Genomic DNA, 13,780 nt, shown 5'->3' with positions numbered 1-13,780 from the left:
TTCTAGAGTTAATCAATGAATATAGCAAAGCTGCAGGATATAAAATTAATGCACAGAAATCCCTTGCATTCCTATATACTAACAATGAAAAATCAGAAAGAGAAATTAAGGAAACAATTCTATATACCATTGCAACATTAAGAATAAAATACTTAGGAATAAATCTACCTAAAGAAACAAAAGATCCATATATAGAAAGGTATAAAACACTTATGAAAGAACTCAAAGATGACACAACTAGATGGAGAAATATGCCATGTTCTTGGAATGAAAGAATCAATATAGTGAAAATAAGTATACTACCTAAAGCAATCTATAGATTCAATGCAATCCCTATGAAACTCCAATGCTGTTTTTCACAGAACTAGAACAAATAATTTCACAATTTGCATGGAAACACGAAAACCGTCAAGTAGCCAGAGGAATCTTGAGAAAGAAGAATGGAACTGGAGGAAACAACTTTCCTGACTTCAGACTACACTACAAAGCTATAGTCATCAAGACAGTATGGTACTGGTGCAAAGACAGAAATACAGATCAATGGAACAAAATAGAAAGTCTGGAGATAAATCCATGCACATATAGACACCTTATCTTTGACAAAGGAAGCAAAAATATACAACGGAGAAAAGACAGTCTATTCAACAAGTGGTGCTTAGAAAACTGATCAAACACCTATAAAACAGTGAAATTAGAACACTTTCTATTTCTGGGAGGTGGGTCATAGAGGATCAAGTGCAGCCACTATGGAGAACAGTGTGGAGATTCCTTAAAAAACTGGAAATAGAACTGCCTTATGATCCAGCAATTCCACTGCTGGGCATACACACTGAGGAAACCAGAAGGGAAAGAGACACGTGTACCCCAATGTTCATCGCAGCACTGTTTATAATAGCCAGGACATGGAAGCAACCTAGATGTCCATCAGCAGATGAATGGATAAGAAAGCAGTGGTACATATACACAATGGAGTATTACTCAGCCATTAAAAAGAATACATTTGAATCAGTTCTAATGAGGTGGATGAAACTGGAGCCTATTATACAGAGTGAAGTAAGCCAGAAGGAAAAACACCAATACAGTATACTAACGCATATATATGGAATTTAGAAAGATGGTAATGGTAACCCTGTATACGAGACAGCAAAAGAGACACTGATGTATAGAACAGGCTTATGGACTCTGTGGGAGAGGGAGAGGGTGGGAAGATTTGGGAGAATGGCATTGAAACATGTGAAATGTCATGTATGATACGAGATGCCAGACCAGGTTCAATGCACGATGCTGGATGCTTGGGGCTGGTGCACTGGGATGACCCAGAGGGATGGTATGGGGAGGGAGGAGGGTTCAGGATGGGGAACACATGAGAAATAAAGGAATAAAAAATTAAAAAAAAAAAAGACTGAACTTAAAAAAAAAAGAACACTTTCTAACACCATACACAAAAATAAACTCAAAATAGATTAAAGACCTAAATGTTAAGACCAGAAACTATAAAACACTTAGAGGAAAACATAGGCAGAACAGTCTCTGACATAAGTCACAGCAAGATCCTCTAAGACCTACCTCCCAGAGTAATGGAAATAAAAGCAGAAATAAACAAATTGCACCTAATTAAACTTAAAAGCTTGTGCCCTATGAAGGAAGGTATAAACAAGTGAAAAGACAGCTTTCAGAATGGGAGAAAATAATAGCAAATAAAACAACTGACAAAGAATTAATCTGCAAAATATATAAGCAGTTCATGCAGCTCAGTACCAGAAAAATGAATAACTCAATCAAAAAGTAGGCCAAAGAACTAAACAGACATTTCTCCATAGAAGACATACAGATGGCTAACAAACACATGAAAAGATGCACAACATCACTCATTATTAGAGAAATGCAAATCAAACCACAATGAGGTATCATTTCACCCTGGTCAGAATGGCCATTATCAAAAAGTCTACAAACAATAAATGCTGGAGAGTGTGTAGAGAAAAACGAACACTTTTACACTGTTGGTGGGAATGCAAACTGATAGAACCATTATGGAGAACAGTGTGGAGATTCCTTTAAAAACGGGTCATAAACCTGTCATATGACCCAGCAGTCCCACTGGTGGGTATACTTCCCAAGGAAACCAGAAAGAGACTCATATACACCAATGTTCACTACAGCATTATTTACAATTACTAGGACATGGAAGCAACCTATATGTCCATCAGCAGACGAATAGATAAGGAAGATGTGGTACTTATATAGAGTGGAATATCACTCAGCTGTAAAAAAGAAACTCATTTGAGTCAATTCTAGTGAGGTGGATGAAACTGGAGCCTATTATATAGAGTGAAGTAAGTCAGAAAGAGAAAGACAATGTGAAATTTAGAAAGATGGTAATGAAGATCCTATAAGCAGGGCAGCAAAAGAGGCACAGATGTAAAGAATAGACTTTTTGGACTCTGTGGGAGAAGGGGACAGTGGGATGACTTGAAAAAATAGCACTTAAACATATATATTACTATGTGTAAAACAGATGACCAGTCCAAGTTCAATGCAAGCAGCAAGGCACACAAAGCCGGTGCTCTTGTACAACCCAATGGGATAGGGTGGGGAAGGATGAAGCAGGGGGGTTAAGGATGGGGGGACACATGTACACCTGTGGCTGATTCATGTTGATGTATGGCAAAGCCACCACAATATCATAAAGTAATTGTCCTTAAATTAAAATGAATAAATTAAGAAAGATAAAATTAAAGTGCTATGTTGGTTCTATAATGGCCATAGTCATGCATGAGAAGTTAGGATGGCGGGAATTTGGTTTTACCGTTTGGGTGTTCCATAAAGATGAGGCCTGGATGCAGAAGAAATGGCCACAATCACAGCTGGGACTCCATAGCCCACTGGGAATGTGAGCTTCTTCATGAATCTGTTGGCACTGGAGTAGTTGACCACCGTCAGGTTGCGTGCAGTGAGGAAGAGTTGCAGACCCTCCAGCAGCATCCAGGTGAAGGAGGCCAGGTAGAGATAGTGTAAGGCACCTGCAATGATGGCACACAGCACCTGGGGGAGGAGGAAGGTGTCACCTGGATGGTTTGTCAGGATGGATCATGGCCCCAGGACTTCTTCTATGACTTGCCACTGGGGATAACTCTGATGTAAATGAATGAATTATCAATTGAATGTTTGCTTTCTAGTTCTGTCAGTCCATGTGAATTGGCTACTTATCCATCTAATATTACCTGGAATCCCACTATATTAAGGAGTCCAATGCAGTATGGCCCCATGAACTCAGCATCCCTGGGGCAGGGATATTTTGGGACAGTATACATACCTTGCTCTCAGTTCTGTCGATGGCTGTCAGGAAGAGCAAGTGGGCCAGGAAGAGGCAGAGCGAGAGCTGCAGATGGAGTGAGGTGCTGATGCTCTGGATGGCTTTGCACAGCAGGAAGGTGAGGGCCGCCAGGAAGAGACACAGCAGAGAGAGGCTCAGTCCCATGTAGGTGATCACAGTCAGTGCGGGATCCTCCTCCTGGGACCCAGCAGAGAGAAGATCAGTCATGCTTTCCTGCTATGGGGTAATGACCCTTTCACCATTTTTATTTGTAGACATAGAAAAATCAGGAATGGAGGTGCTGAGTAGATTATGTTATGGATAGGTTTACAGATATGTTATGTTTATGGATAACTTTCTCCCAGTTCCAAAATATAGAAATTTATGGGATCTGAATGATAAAATCTGTGCCTGGAAAGATTGAGGGATAAGAGAGTCCTAATGAAGACCAAGACCTGGATCTCACAAGGGTTTATTTCCCTCTAGACTTTTGAGCATGACTAAGCTTCTCAGTTACCTCAATAGGTTCACAGAGGCAAGAAGCTACATTTTGAGCACCATCCTCCATCCCCGTAATGTAATGATCTATGACAAAGTCTCTACCTGTTGTCATGATGTCCAGGTATCAATTCCCAACTCTTAATTCAGCACAGTTTATCCCTGTAATATTTCTTCATGTTTGGCCACTAATCCTTACAGATTTAGAGCTAAACTCTTGGGTAAAAGAGAAAAACTACTATGCTTGGATGTTGGCTGTAGCTTAAAATTGATAATGTCTGCCTCTTTTTGGTGTGCATGTGTTCTCAGTCACTCAGGCGTGTCTGACTTTTTGTGACCTCAAGGACTGTAGCCCCTCAAGCTCCTCTGTCCATGGAATTTTCCAGGCAAAAATATAGGACTGGGTTGCCATTTCCTCCTCCAGGGGATCTTCCCAATCTAGGCATTGAACCTGAGTCTTCTGCATCTTCTGAGTTGGCAAGTGGATTCTTTACTACTGAGCCACCTGGGAAGCTTGCTTCTTTTTGGAAATCATCCTAAATACCTGAGCACAAGGAAAAAATATCTCCCAATTTCCTTTTAGTATAAGTCTGGGTGAAGAGAGAGAGGGAGAAAGACAGAGGGAGGTGCAAAAAGGATGAAGAAAATGAATGTTAAAACCTGCAAATTAGGTGTTTCTGGGTAAAAAGCAATTGAGTATGGTAGCACCAAATTTATTTTTGCAGCATGTCTCTATGTTCAATTTTGTTTAAGAATGAAATATTTATACATAAATAACTGGCCCTCCAGATGATTCTGATGCACTTTAACTTTTGAGAATGTTTGGCTTATTGAATAAAACTAATTTTTGTACTGTATTAAAGTTCCCAAGAGAGGTCCACATGGGAAGAAATGCAGGTAGCCCCTGTTGGGAAGTGCAGTGCAAAATAGCCTTGAAGGAGAAGGTCCTTGGGAAAATGGCAGAGGGCCAGAAGTACTCAGGCTTTGCGATAGCTGAAAAACATCTCCTGCTTTTAGCTATGCTTGGCGCCAAGATTTAATAATATTAAAGATGTTGCTTGAGAAAATGGGTCATGGGATAAACACCTGGGTCATTTAGAACGCACTGTCCTTGAAATATCTTTTACTGATTATGTCTTAACCCTGTATGCGCTCTGCTGGCCATATACTCTAAGCTCTTTGTTCCTGCTTCTATAAAAAGGCTTGACTGAAGAAATAAATTTGTCAGTCCTTGCAAGAGACTGTCCGAGTGTTGTTCTTTCAGGTTCATTGTTTCCAAGTCTAGGGGAGAAAATCCCCACAAGTGGCGCCTGAACAGGGACTTGAAAGGAAGGCTAAACAAAGCAATGAGCCCTGCAGAAAGAGGTAAGCAAGATGGGACAACATAGCAATAAGATTCCTTTCATTTCTATAATGCATCATTTTCTGAAACAAAATGGTATTAGTATTTCAAGGGATCAATTGAACGACTGCTATCATATTTTACTGGAACAATTCATGGTTCCCATAAGAGGGGACACTCAATCTAGACATATAGAAAAGGGTTAAAAGTAATGTTTTGCGAGCATATTGGCAAGGGTTACATGGTCACTCATATGGGCTATCATAGAACAAATTGAAGGACATAACGTTGATTTGGAAGTAAAGACTATTCAGTCTTTATATGAATATGAGCTTAAGGAACAAGATATGCAAGGTGCTTTGAAATACAAGAATGTTATGGTCAATCAGACACAATCCTTAGAAAAACAACTTAGAGACATATATATACAGGATGTGTCAAAACTGAAGCCACTTAGAACAGAGGTCATTTCATTCAACGGACAGCCCAAATCTGAGGTTTTTCCTTCTGCTCCGCCTGTAACAGCAGTTGCTAACTTTGCTCATACTAATCATTTCACTCCTTCTTGGGAGATGCCTGCTTGCACTTTTGCTTTCCCAATACAGTTTAATCAACCTGCCCAAGGCCAAAATACTTGGGCTAATCTAGATTTTGGCATGTTGTCTAGCTTTAAGAAAGCATGTACTCTGTATGGACCTACTTCTCCTTACTGTGTAGAATTCCTCAGAGGATGGGCTGATCACTGGATGCCATATGATTTTTTTCAAATAGCAAAGATGGTTCAAAATCCTCAACAATTACTTCAGTGGCAAATATGGGTTAATGATGAGGCCCAACAAATGATGATTGACCAGCAATCTCATGGTAACCCTGCCAATTTAACCTATGATATACTCACTGGAACAAGATCCATGGTCGATATAATCGTGCAATTAGCTAGTATTACCCCTCAGATGTTACATTTCATTAAAGAAACTGCCTACAGGATGTGTGCAAAGGTTGATAGCGTGAACTCTGATTGTTCATTTGTTAAGATTATTCAAGGACTTGAGGAGGAATATTCTCAATTTATAGGGAAATTAAAGGATGCAATCAAAAAATCTATCAAGGATGTGATTTTACAAAATATTATTTTAAAACAACTTGCTTTTGAAAACGCTAATGAGGAATGTCAATCTGTGCTTAGATCAATTCGAGAGACTGGCTCTCTTACGGAATATTTGAAAGTTTGTAAGGATATCGGATCTATGTCCCATAGAGCAAAATTGGTGACATTAGAAACTTTTAATGTACAGAAAGCTACTAATGCCAAATGTTTTAACTGCGGGAAGGCCAACCATATGAAAAAAACAATGCCGCCTGCCAACACAGACCAGAAAAAATACTACTACTTCTATAAGGAGAGACCCCCAGGAGTATGTCCAAAATATAAAAAGGGGTTCCATTGGCTGAATGAATGTCATTCTAAATTTGATAAGGATGGAAACACATTGACCCCCGGTACACAACAAAAACAACAGGGAAACTAATAAAGGGGCCATCCTCTAGCCCCATTACAAAAGGAGGACCCAAAGTTATGACGCTACAAGTAGCTACATCTAAGAGTGCTTACATTGATATACCTAGTCCTTATGACATGTAATTAATGGAATTATATAACCTCCACAAAATTCCCACTGGATGTTATGGCCTGATTCCATCTGGGATGATGGGACTAATTTTGGGACATAATAGCTGCACAATGAAAGGTTTAATGGTATTGACCGATGTTATGGATGAAGATTATAAAGGGGAAATACATGTTATGGTAAATGTTGTGAAAATGGGGAATGTATATTTACACAAAGGGGAACATTTTGCACAATTATTACTTTTACCACATATCAAACCAATGAAAGCATCTGATAAAATTTGGCATGGAAGGTTTGGTAGTACCAACCTTACTGCTGCACTATCCACCTTGTTAAAGGAACATCAGAAACCCATGCTCACTTTACACATACAGGAAAAAAATTTAACAGGCATGCTAGATACCGGAGCTAACATTTCAATCATTAGAGTGGAAGAATGGTCCCTTGATTGGGGTAAAATTGTGGCTCTTCAAGACTACTAGGAGTGGATGAAACTGATGTAATAAAAAAGAAATCAAGAAAATGGAAAATGTTGATAGATCTAAGAAATGTTAATAATACTATAATTCCTATGGGGCCATTACAACCTGGATTACCCTCCCCTTCCATGGTACTAAAAGGCTAATCTATAATTATTATTTTATAAGATTGCTTTTTTACTATACTTTTGCATCCTAAAGATAGAAAATGCTTTGCTTTTTCAGTTCCTTCTATAAATCACATGGCTCCTGTTAAAAGATTTCAGTGGAAGGTTCTACCTTAGGGAATGATGAACTCTCCTACCATTTGCCAATATCTCATATCTGTTTTATTACAACCCATTAGAGATAAATATCCTACTGCTTTCATAATTCATTACATGGATGATATACTTCTCTTCATGGAATCTGAACTCTGTTTACAACAGTTATAAAATGAAGTTACTACTACTCTTCAAAATCATGGCCTACTTGTTGCACCAGATAAAATTCAATTGAAAGCACCCTTTAATTATTTAGGGCATGTTATGGAAGAATCTAAAATCAAACCTCAAAAAACTCAAATTTCTGTGTAGTCTCTACGCACACTGAATGATTTTCAAAAGTTGCTAGGCGATATTAATTGGCTACGGCCATCTGTTGGCATCCTCACCTATGCCTTACAAAATCTATTTAAAATTTTAGAGGGATCCCTTAGCCCTAATAGCCCTAGGCAGCTAACAAAAGAGGCCAGAGAAGAGCTAGCCTTAATGGAGGAACACATTCAACAGTCTTTCTCAACTCGGCTAGATCATGATCAACCGGTTTCTTTATATATATTCCCCACTGAACATTCGCCCACTGCAATTATAGCTCAACACAGCCCAAAGGAATGGGTGTATTTGCACACTAAACAGTCTAAAAAAATCATATCATATATTGAGAAAATAGGGCAATTTATCATGTCAGGGAGAAGTCACGTACAAACTTTGACTGGATTTGATCCATATACAATACATGTCCCCTTGACAAAAAAGGAATTGCAAATTGCCTTACAGTATAACCTGACCATGAAAATAGCATTAAATGATTTTCAAAATGTTATCTCTTTTCATTTGCCAAAAAGAAAATTATGGGACTTTCTACAATGTACTAAATTCATTATAACTAATATCATTGCATCCCAGCCTATTTCCAGTGCACCCACCTATTTCATTGATAGCAACAAGAAAGGCATAGCAGGGATTGTCGGCCCTAATATCAAAGAGAAATTACCCACTACCTATTGAATTGTATGTTTTATATGCTCTTTTGTCTCTTCAACCATTATCCTTCAGTGTATATACTGATTCCAAATACCTTGCTTCCCTTTTTCCCGACTTTTTATACAATCAAGATGAAGAATTACATACTCTTTTCACAGACTCAAGCCTTAATTCGCTCATGTACAGAACCTTTCTTCATTGCACATATACATGCTCATTCAGGTTTACCTGGCCCTCTGGTTGCAAGAAATGATGCCATCGACAGGCTCATAGCTCCCGTCTTTACGTCTGCCAGTGACGAACATGCTAATCTTCATACCAGTGCTAACAGATTGCACTCTAAATACCATTTTCCCCCACTGAAGCAAGGCATATTATTAAAACCTATGACGTCTGTGCTCCTCTGCACTTACGAACTACGATTTCAAGAGTTAACCCCCAGGGGCAGTAACCTAATTCCCTTTGGCAATCTGACTTCACTCACTGCTCCCTAAGAAAGTTTTCTTTGCTTTTTGTCTCAGTAGATACATTTTCCAGCTTTATCTGGGCAATACCTGTCTCTTCAGAATCCAGCAAACACGCCATTTCCACACTCTTACTCACCTTCCCCGTTGTGGGGATTCCTTCAGTCCTGAAAACAGACAATGGACCTGCATTTATCTCGCACTCATTTCATTCATTTTTATCGGAATGGAACATCACACACATTACAGGAATACTCTATAATCCCCAGGGTCAAGCCATTATTTAAAGAGCCCACCACACCCTAAAAACTCATTTATTAAAACAGAAAGGGGGAATTTGGAAGAGGAGATACACTTCTTATCCTATGAACCCTCAATTATTATTATCTTTAACTCTTTATTCCCTAAATTTTTTAAACTTAACAGAAAATGATTCTAACACTCGTGCAGATAGACATTTTGCAGAAGACAAAAACAACAAATTAGAAATCAATAAATACATCAATATGGTATAAGCAATTTAATCAATGGCTGCCAGGAATCTTACGACTCCTAGGCAGAGGTTATGGTCTTGTCATTGCAGATGGAGAGGAAATCTGGGTTCCCCTTCACCATGTCCATTACCGAGAAGGACCCCAAGACCGGACTCCCTTGGCAAATGACAAAGCTGATGCGAAGGGTCTCATCAATGACCTTGGAGGAGCCAATGAGGAAACACCATTGTCTGAATCCTTACCCTACATGGGCTCAAATGAAAAACATGACTCATCAGGCTGAGCAAACACTGAAGAACACTAGAACTCCTATGACTCCAGATAAGCTATTTCTGGCAATGTTAGCCGTTCTTTCCTGTTCCTCTGGGGTAAATGTGGAATATGTTTATTGGGCATATATACCTAATCCACCTTTGTTATCCATAATGGATTGGGTTGACAAGGCCCCTATGGTATTCACCAACGATAGTCTGCACTTCTCTGCCCCATGGTCAGCACAGAGGCCAATTCACAAAGAAGATGAAGGAAAAAAGATAAATGTTTCAATTGGATTCAAAACACTACCTATATGATTCGGACCTCACTCTTTGTGCATGACTATATTCCCACAATGGCGGGCTTACTCTGTACACAATGTTTCCACCTATAGTATAGGAATGTTTGCAACTGCATCCTTCCTCTTAAATGGTTCTGAAAGACATTATCCTGGACAAATAGCTAACTATACTAACTCACTTTTCCAGCCTGCAGAACTAATATGTGATGCTGTATCTTGGAGAAAGAAACGATCAATTCAACCACTATATTGGTCTGACTGTTGGGGACAGTTCAGGAAGGTTTCTATCAAACAACAAAATCAATCCATATTCAAATTCATGGACTGGGGGCTCCATGGGTTATTTATGAATTGCTCTGAGGAGCAAGAAAAAAATCATAGCTGTTCCTGGTATCATAGAGTCAACACATGGGGATTCCATAAGACCAATATTGGCTTTTGGACTGATAAGGATGTATTGTTAAACTAGTATAATGGAGGGTTTTCTCCACCTCAGCCCAGAATTATAGTCCCTCTTATAGGACCTGAACAATGGCAAATTTGGAAGATTCCTGCTGCACTGGAACACTTTGCCAATATACATGGGACTGCGAAGGCTTTAAAACCCCAAAACTATACCTTTATGTATAATAATACAGGTTGTATCCAATCCTATGTGCACCTCCCGTACATGTTTATTGTAGGTAACTTTGATATAGATCTTTCTGCTAAAATTGTTAACTGTACAGCTTATGCTTTATATACATGTTTAAACCATACTATTTCTTACCACAATGCCAATGTCACTATAGTCAAGCAGAGGTCTGAACTATGGCTTCCTGTCAATTTAACAGAGTCATGGACCGACTCTATATTCCTTTCAGTTCTGCTCAGAAATGGTCTGAAAAGGTCAAAGTGCATAATAGGGTGGATTATTGCTGGCATTCTTAGTCTTATATCCATTGTTACAGTAGGAACTCTGTCTGGTATGGCATTACACAATTCTATACAAAACCATGATTTTATCACTGCATGGCACAAAGACTCTCATGATCTTTGGACTCGACAAGCCCAAATAGATCAGCAACTACAAACACGAATTAATGAGTTACAAACTATGATAATCCACTTAGGAGATCAAATTCAGCAACTGACTTTCCAAACACATATACGTTGTCACTGGAATTTTACATCTTTTTGTCTGACTAACATGCCTTATAATAGCACTGAGTATCCTTGGGATAAAGTTAAAGCACATTTGCAGGATCTCACAGACAGCTCAAGTTTTAGACATCAATCTGTTGAAACAACAAATTGCTAATTTTCAAGTTGAGGTACCTAAGGAATTGTACAGCACTCAATTTTATGGTACTTTAACTAAAACCCTATCGTCCCTAGACCCTAGAACTTGGTTTTCAGGAAGCAACATTTATATATATATTAATCACCCTACTTTTTCTGTCATTGATTATAGGATACAGATGTCTCTACTCAAGACTCCATGCCTCTCACAATGGAGTCCAACTAGCAGCTGCCATGCTTAAACTAAAAACAAAAGGAAAATATGTTGGGAAGCACAGTGTAAAATAGCCTTGAAGGAGAAGGTCCTTGGGAAAATGGCAGAGGGCCAGAAGTATTCAGCTTTGCGATAGCTGAAAAACATCTCCTGCTTTTAGCTATGCTCAGCACCAAGATTTAATAATATTAAAGATGTTGCTTGAGAAAATGGATCATGGGATAAACACCTGGGTCATTTAGAATGTGCTGTCCTTGAAATATCTTTTACTGATTATGTCTTAACCCTGTATGCCCTCTGCTGGCCATATACTCTAAGCTCTTTGTTCCTGCTTCTATAAAAAGGCTCGACTGCAGAAATAAATTTGTCAGTCCTTGCAAGAGACTGTCCGAGTGTTGTTCTTTCAGGTTCGTTGTTTCCAAGTCCCAGGGAGAAAATCCACAGCCCCTAAGAGCTAAACATGGACACCTGTTGTCAGATAGGAAGTCAAGAAGACCTCAGTCCTACCACCACAAGGAACTGAATTGTGCCCAAAATTAGAGGGTTAGAGGAGGACTGCAAACCTCAGATCAGAATTCAGTCCAAGCTGACAGAATGATTTCAGCCTTGGAAGAACTTGAGCAGACATCCCTGCTATACCATGCCAGATCACTGACGTGCGATAACTGGGAGACAGCATTTTTTTCAGGTTTAACATGTGTTAGAATTTGTTCCACATCAAGATATTGAAGGAAGCCCCTCTGAAGGGTGTCACCTGCACATTGTAGTAGGCCATGAGGACAGCAAAGCTGCTGAAGTGTGTGCACTGGCAGGTGGTGCTGTCGTCTCTGCTGTCCATAGTCCTGCAGCCTCTGGTTGCCCAATGGCCACTTCCATTCTGGCCCTGCTCCCAGAAGACACAGTGCACCTTCCCCTTTGTTTCAGGGGTCCTTGACTGTAGAAACAGAAAGTAGGTTTGAGCTGGTGGTTCTGTTGCTCAGAAATGCTGACCCAAATCTAGCTCATGATGGAATTTCCTTGGGATATGATGCACCCGTGACGGACATCCCTGAAGCACAAAGGCTGTGCCCAGGACTCAGGTCTCTCCTACACCCACATCTTCATCCCTCCAGGACTCACATGTTTGAAGACAAATTTGACTGGAGAACTGAGGTTCTGTGTGTTACTGTTGCTGATAAAAACAGATATGACATCTGACAGCAGGATAGGGGGAACTTCCTGCAGCAATTCCCCATGTGTCTCATGTGGAACTGCCTGTTCCTCAGCATCCACAACCAGGGGGACTTTATCCAGCAACTTTTCAATCCCAGGTATGGAGACAAGGCCCACCACAATGGGACCTGCAGGACAAAGGCAAGGTTGATATCTTGGGGTATCCATGACTCCTCCTTTAATGAACTATTTCCCTGTGGCCCCACCATTACCCATAGTTTCCTTTAAAGTATACATTTCTGTTTATTGCTTCTTTGAGTATCATGTTCCATTTTGAATTCCTAGGGATCTGTACCCTGCCACAACCATTACCTGAGTCATTAGATTCATGCACTGCATCCCAGATCAGTATCATCTTTATGTTATTCTGAATCAAAGTGACCTTCTTATCTTCTTTATCCAGTGCCTTCAGTGACATTTCTGAGTTGTGAGGGTTATAGAAGGGAGTTAGATTAGTAATTGTGGCTATGATGGTACACATACTACCATTATTTGCATACATAAAAATAAGTATTTTAATATATTATGTGCTGTGTGCTGCCCTTATTTGGTCAATCGTGTCCAAAACTTTGCAACCCCATGGGCAGTAGCCTGCCAAGCTCCTCTGTCCATGGGGATTCTCCAGGCAGAATACTGGAGTGGGATACCATGCCCTCCTCTAAGAGATCTTCCTAACCCAGGGATCGAGCCCAGGTATCCTGCATTGTAAACTTTGGATTAATATTGGAACCTTTACTGTTGATCCACTAGGGAAGCTCAGTAATATTAGTCTCGGTAGCCTATCCCTTCTCCAAGGGATCTTCCTGATGCAGGAATCAAATCAGGGTCTCCTGTATTGCAGGAAGATTCTTTACCAGCTGAGCTACCAGGGAAGCCCCTTAATATATTATATAAATATGTAGACAGTTTATATATTACATAATGTATATTATATGGGCTTCTGTGGTAGCTCAGGAAATGATATATTTTTATCATTGATTTACATGATATCTAAATATGATGTCAAAATATCTACATCATATGACATATCATATATTTATATGTATAATCAT

At 39.6% G+C, this 13,780-nt stretch overlaps 1 protein-coding gene and 1 pseudogene across 2 annotated transcripts in view; one reads left to right on the top strand and one right to left on the bottom strand.

Moving 5' to 3' along the window:
- The window catches only part of LOC147368356 (adhesion G protein-coupled receptor E2-like), a 47,325-nt gene that overhangs the window by 20,528 nt on the left and 13,017 nt on the right, over window positions 1–13,780 (bottom strand). The window contains exons 8-12 of the mRNA XM_086413564.1: window positions 13,041–13,148; window positions 12,636–12,856; window positions 12,271–12,450; window positions 3,314–3,511; window positions 2,807–3,042 (exon numbers count right to left, since the gene is read on the bottom strand). Coding sequence (XP_086269690.1) covers window positions 2,807–3,042; window positions 3,314–3,511; window positions 12,271–12,450; window positions 12,636–12,856; window positions 13,041–13,148 — 943 coding nt within the window. The remainder of the gene's footprint in view (window positions 1–2,806; window positions 3,043–3,313; window positions 3,512–12,270; window positions 12,451–12,635; window positions 12,857–13,040; window positions 13,149–13,780) is intronic.
- Window positions 9,660–11,896, top strand: LOC147368357 (endogenous retrovirus group K member 25 Env polyprotein-like; annotated as a pseudogene). The gene has a single exon (XR_015166601.1). The product of XR_015166601.1 is annotated as an endogenous retrovirus group K member 25 Env polyprotein-like (transcript).

Source organism: Bos grunniens, chromosome 7 (genome assembly GCF_055505025.1).
Source record: "Bos grunniens cultivar Pamir isolate PY7600 chromosome 7, Bosgru_T2T1.0, whole genome shotgun sequence".
In the NCBI taxonomy this organism is placed as follows: Eukaryota; Metazoa; Chordata; class Mammalia; order Artiodactyla; family Bovidae; genus Bos; species Bos grunniens.
This window is presented reverse-complemented; position numbering and strand designations above follow the sequence as displayed.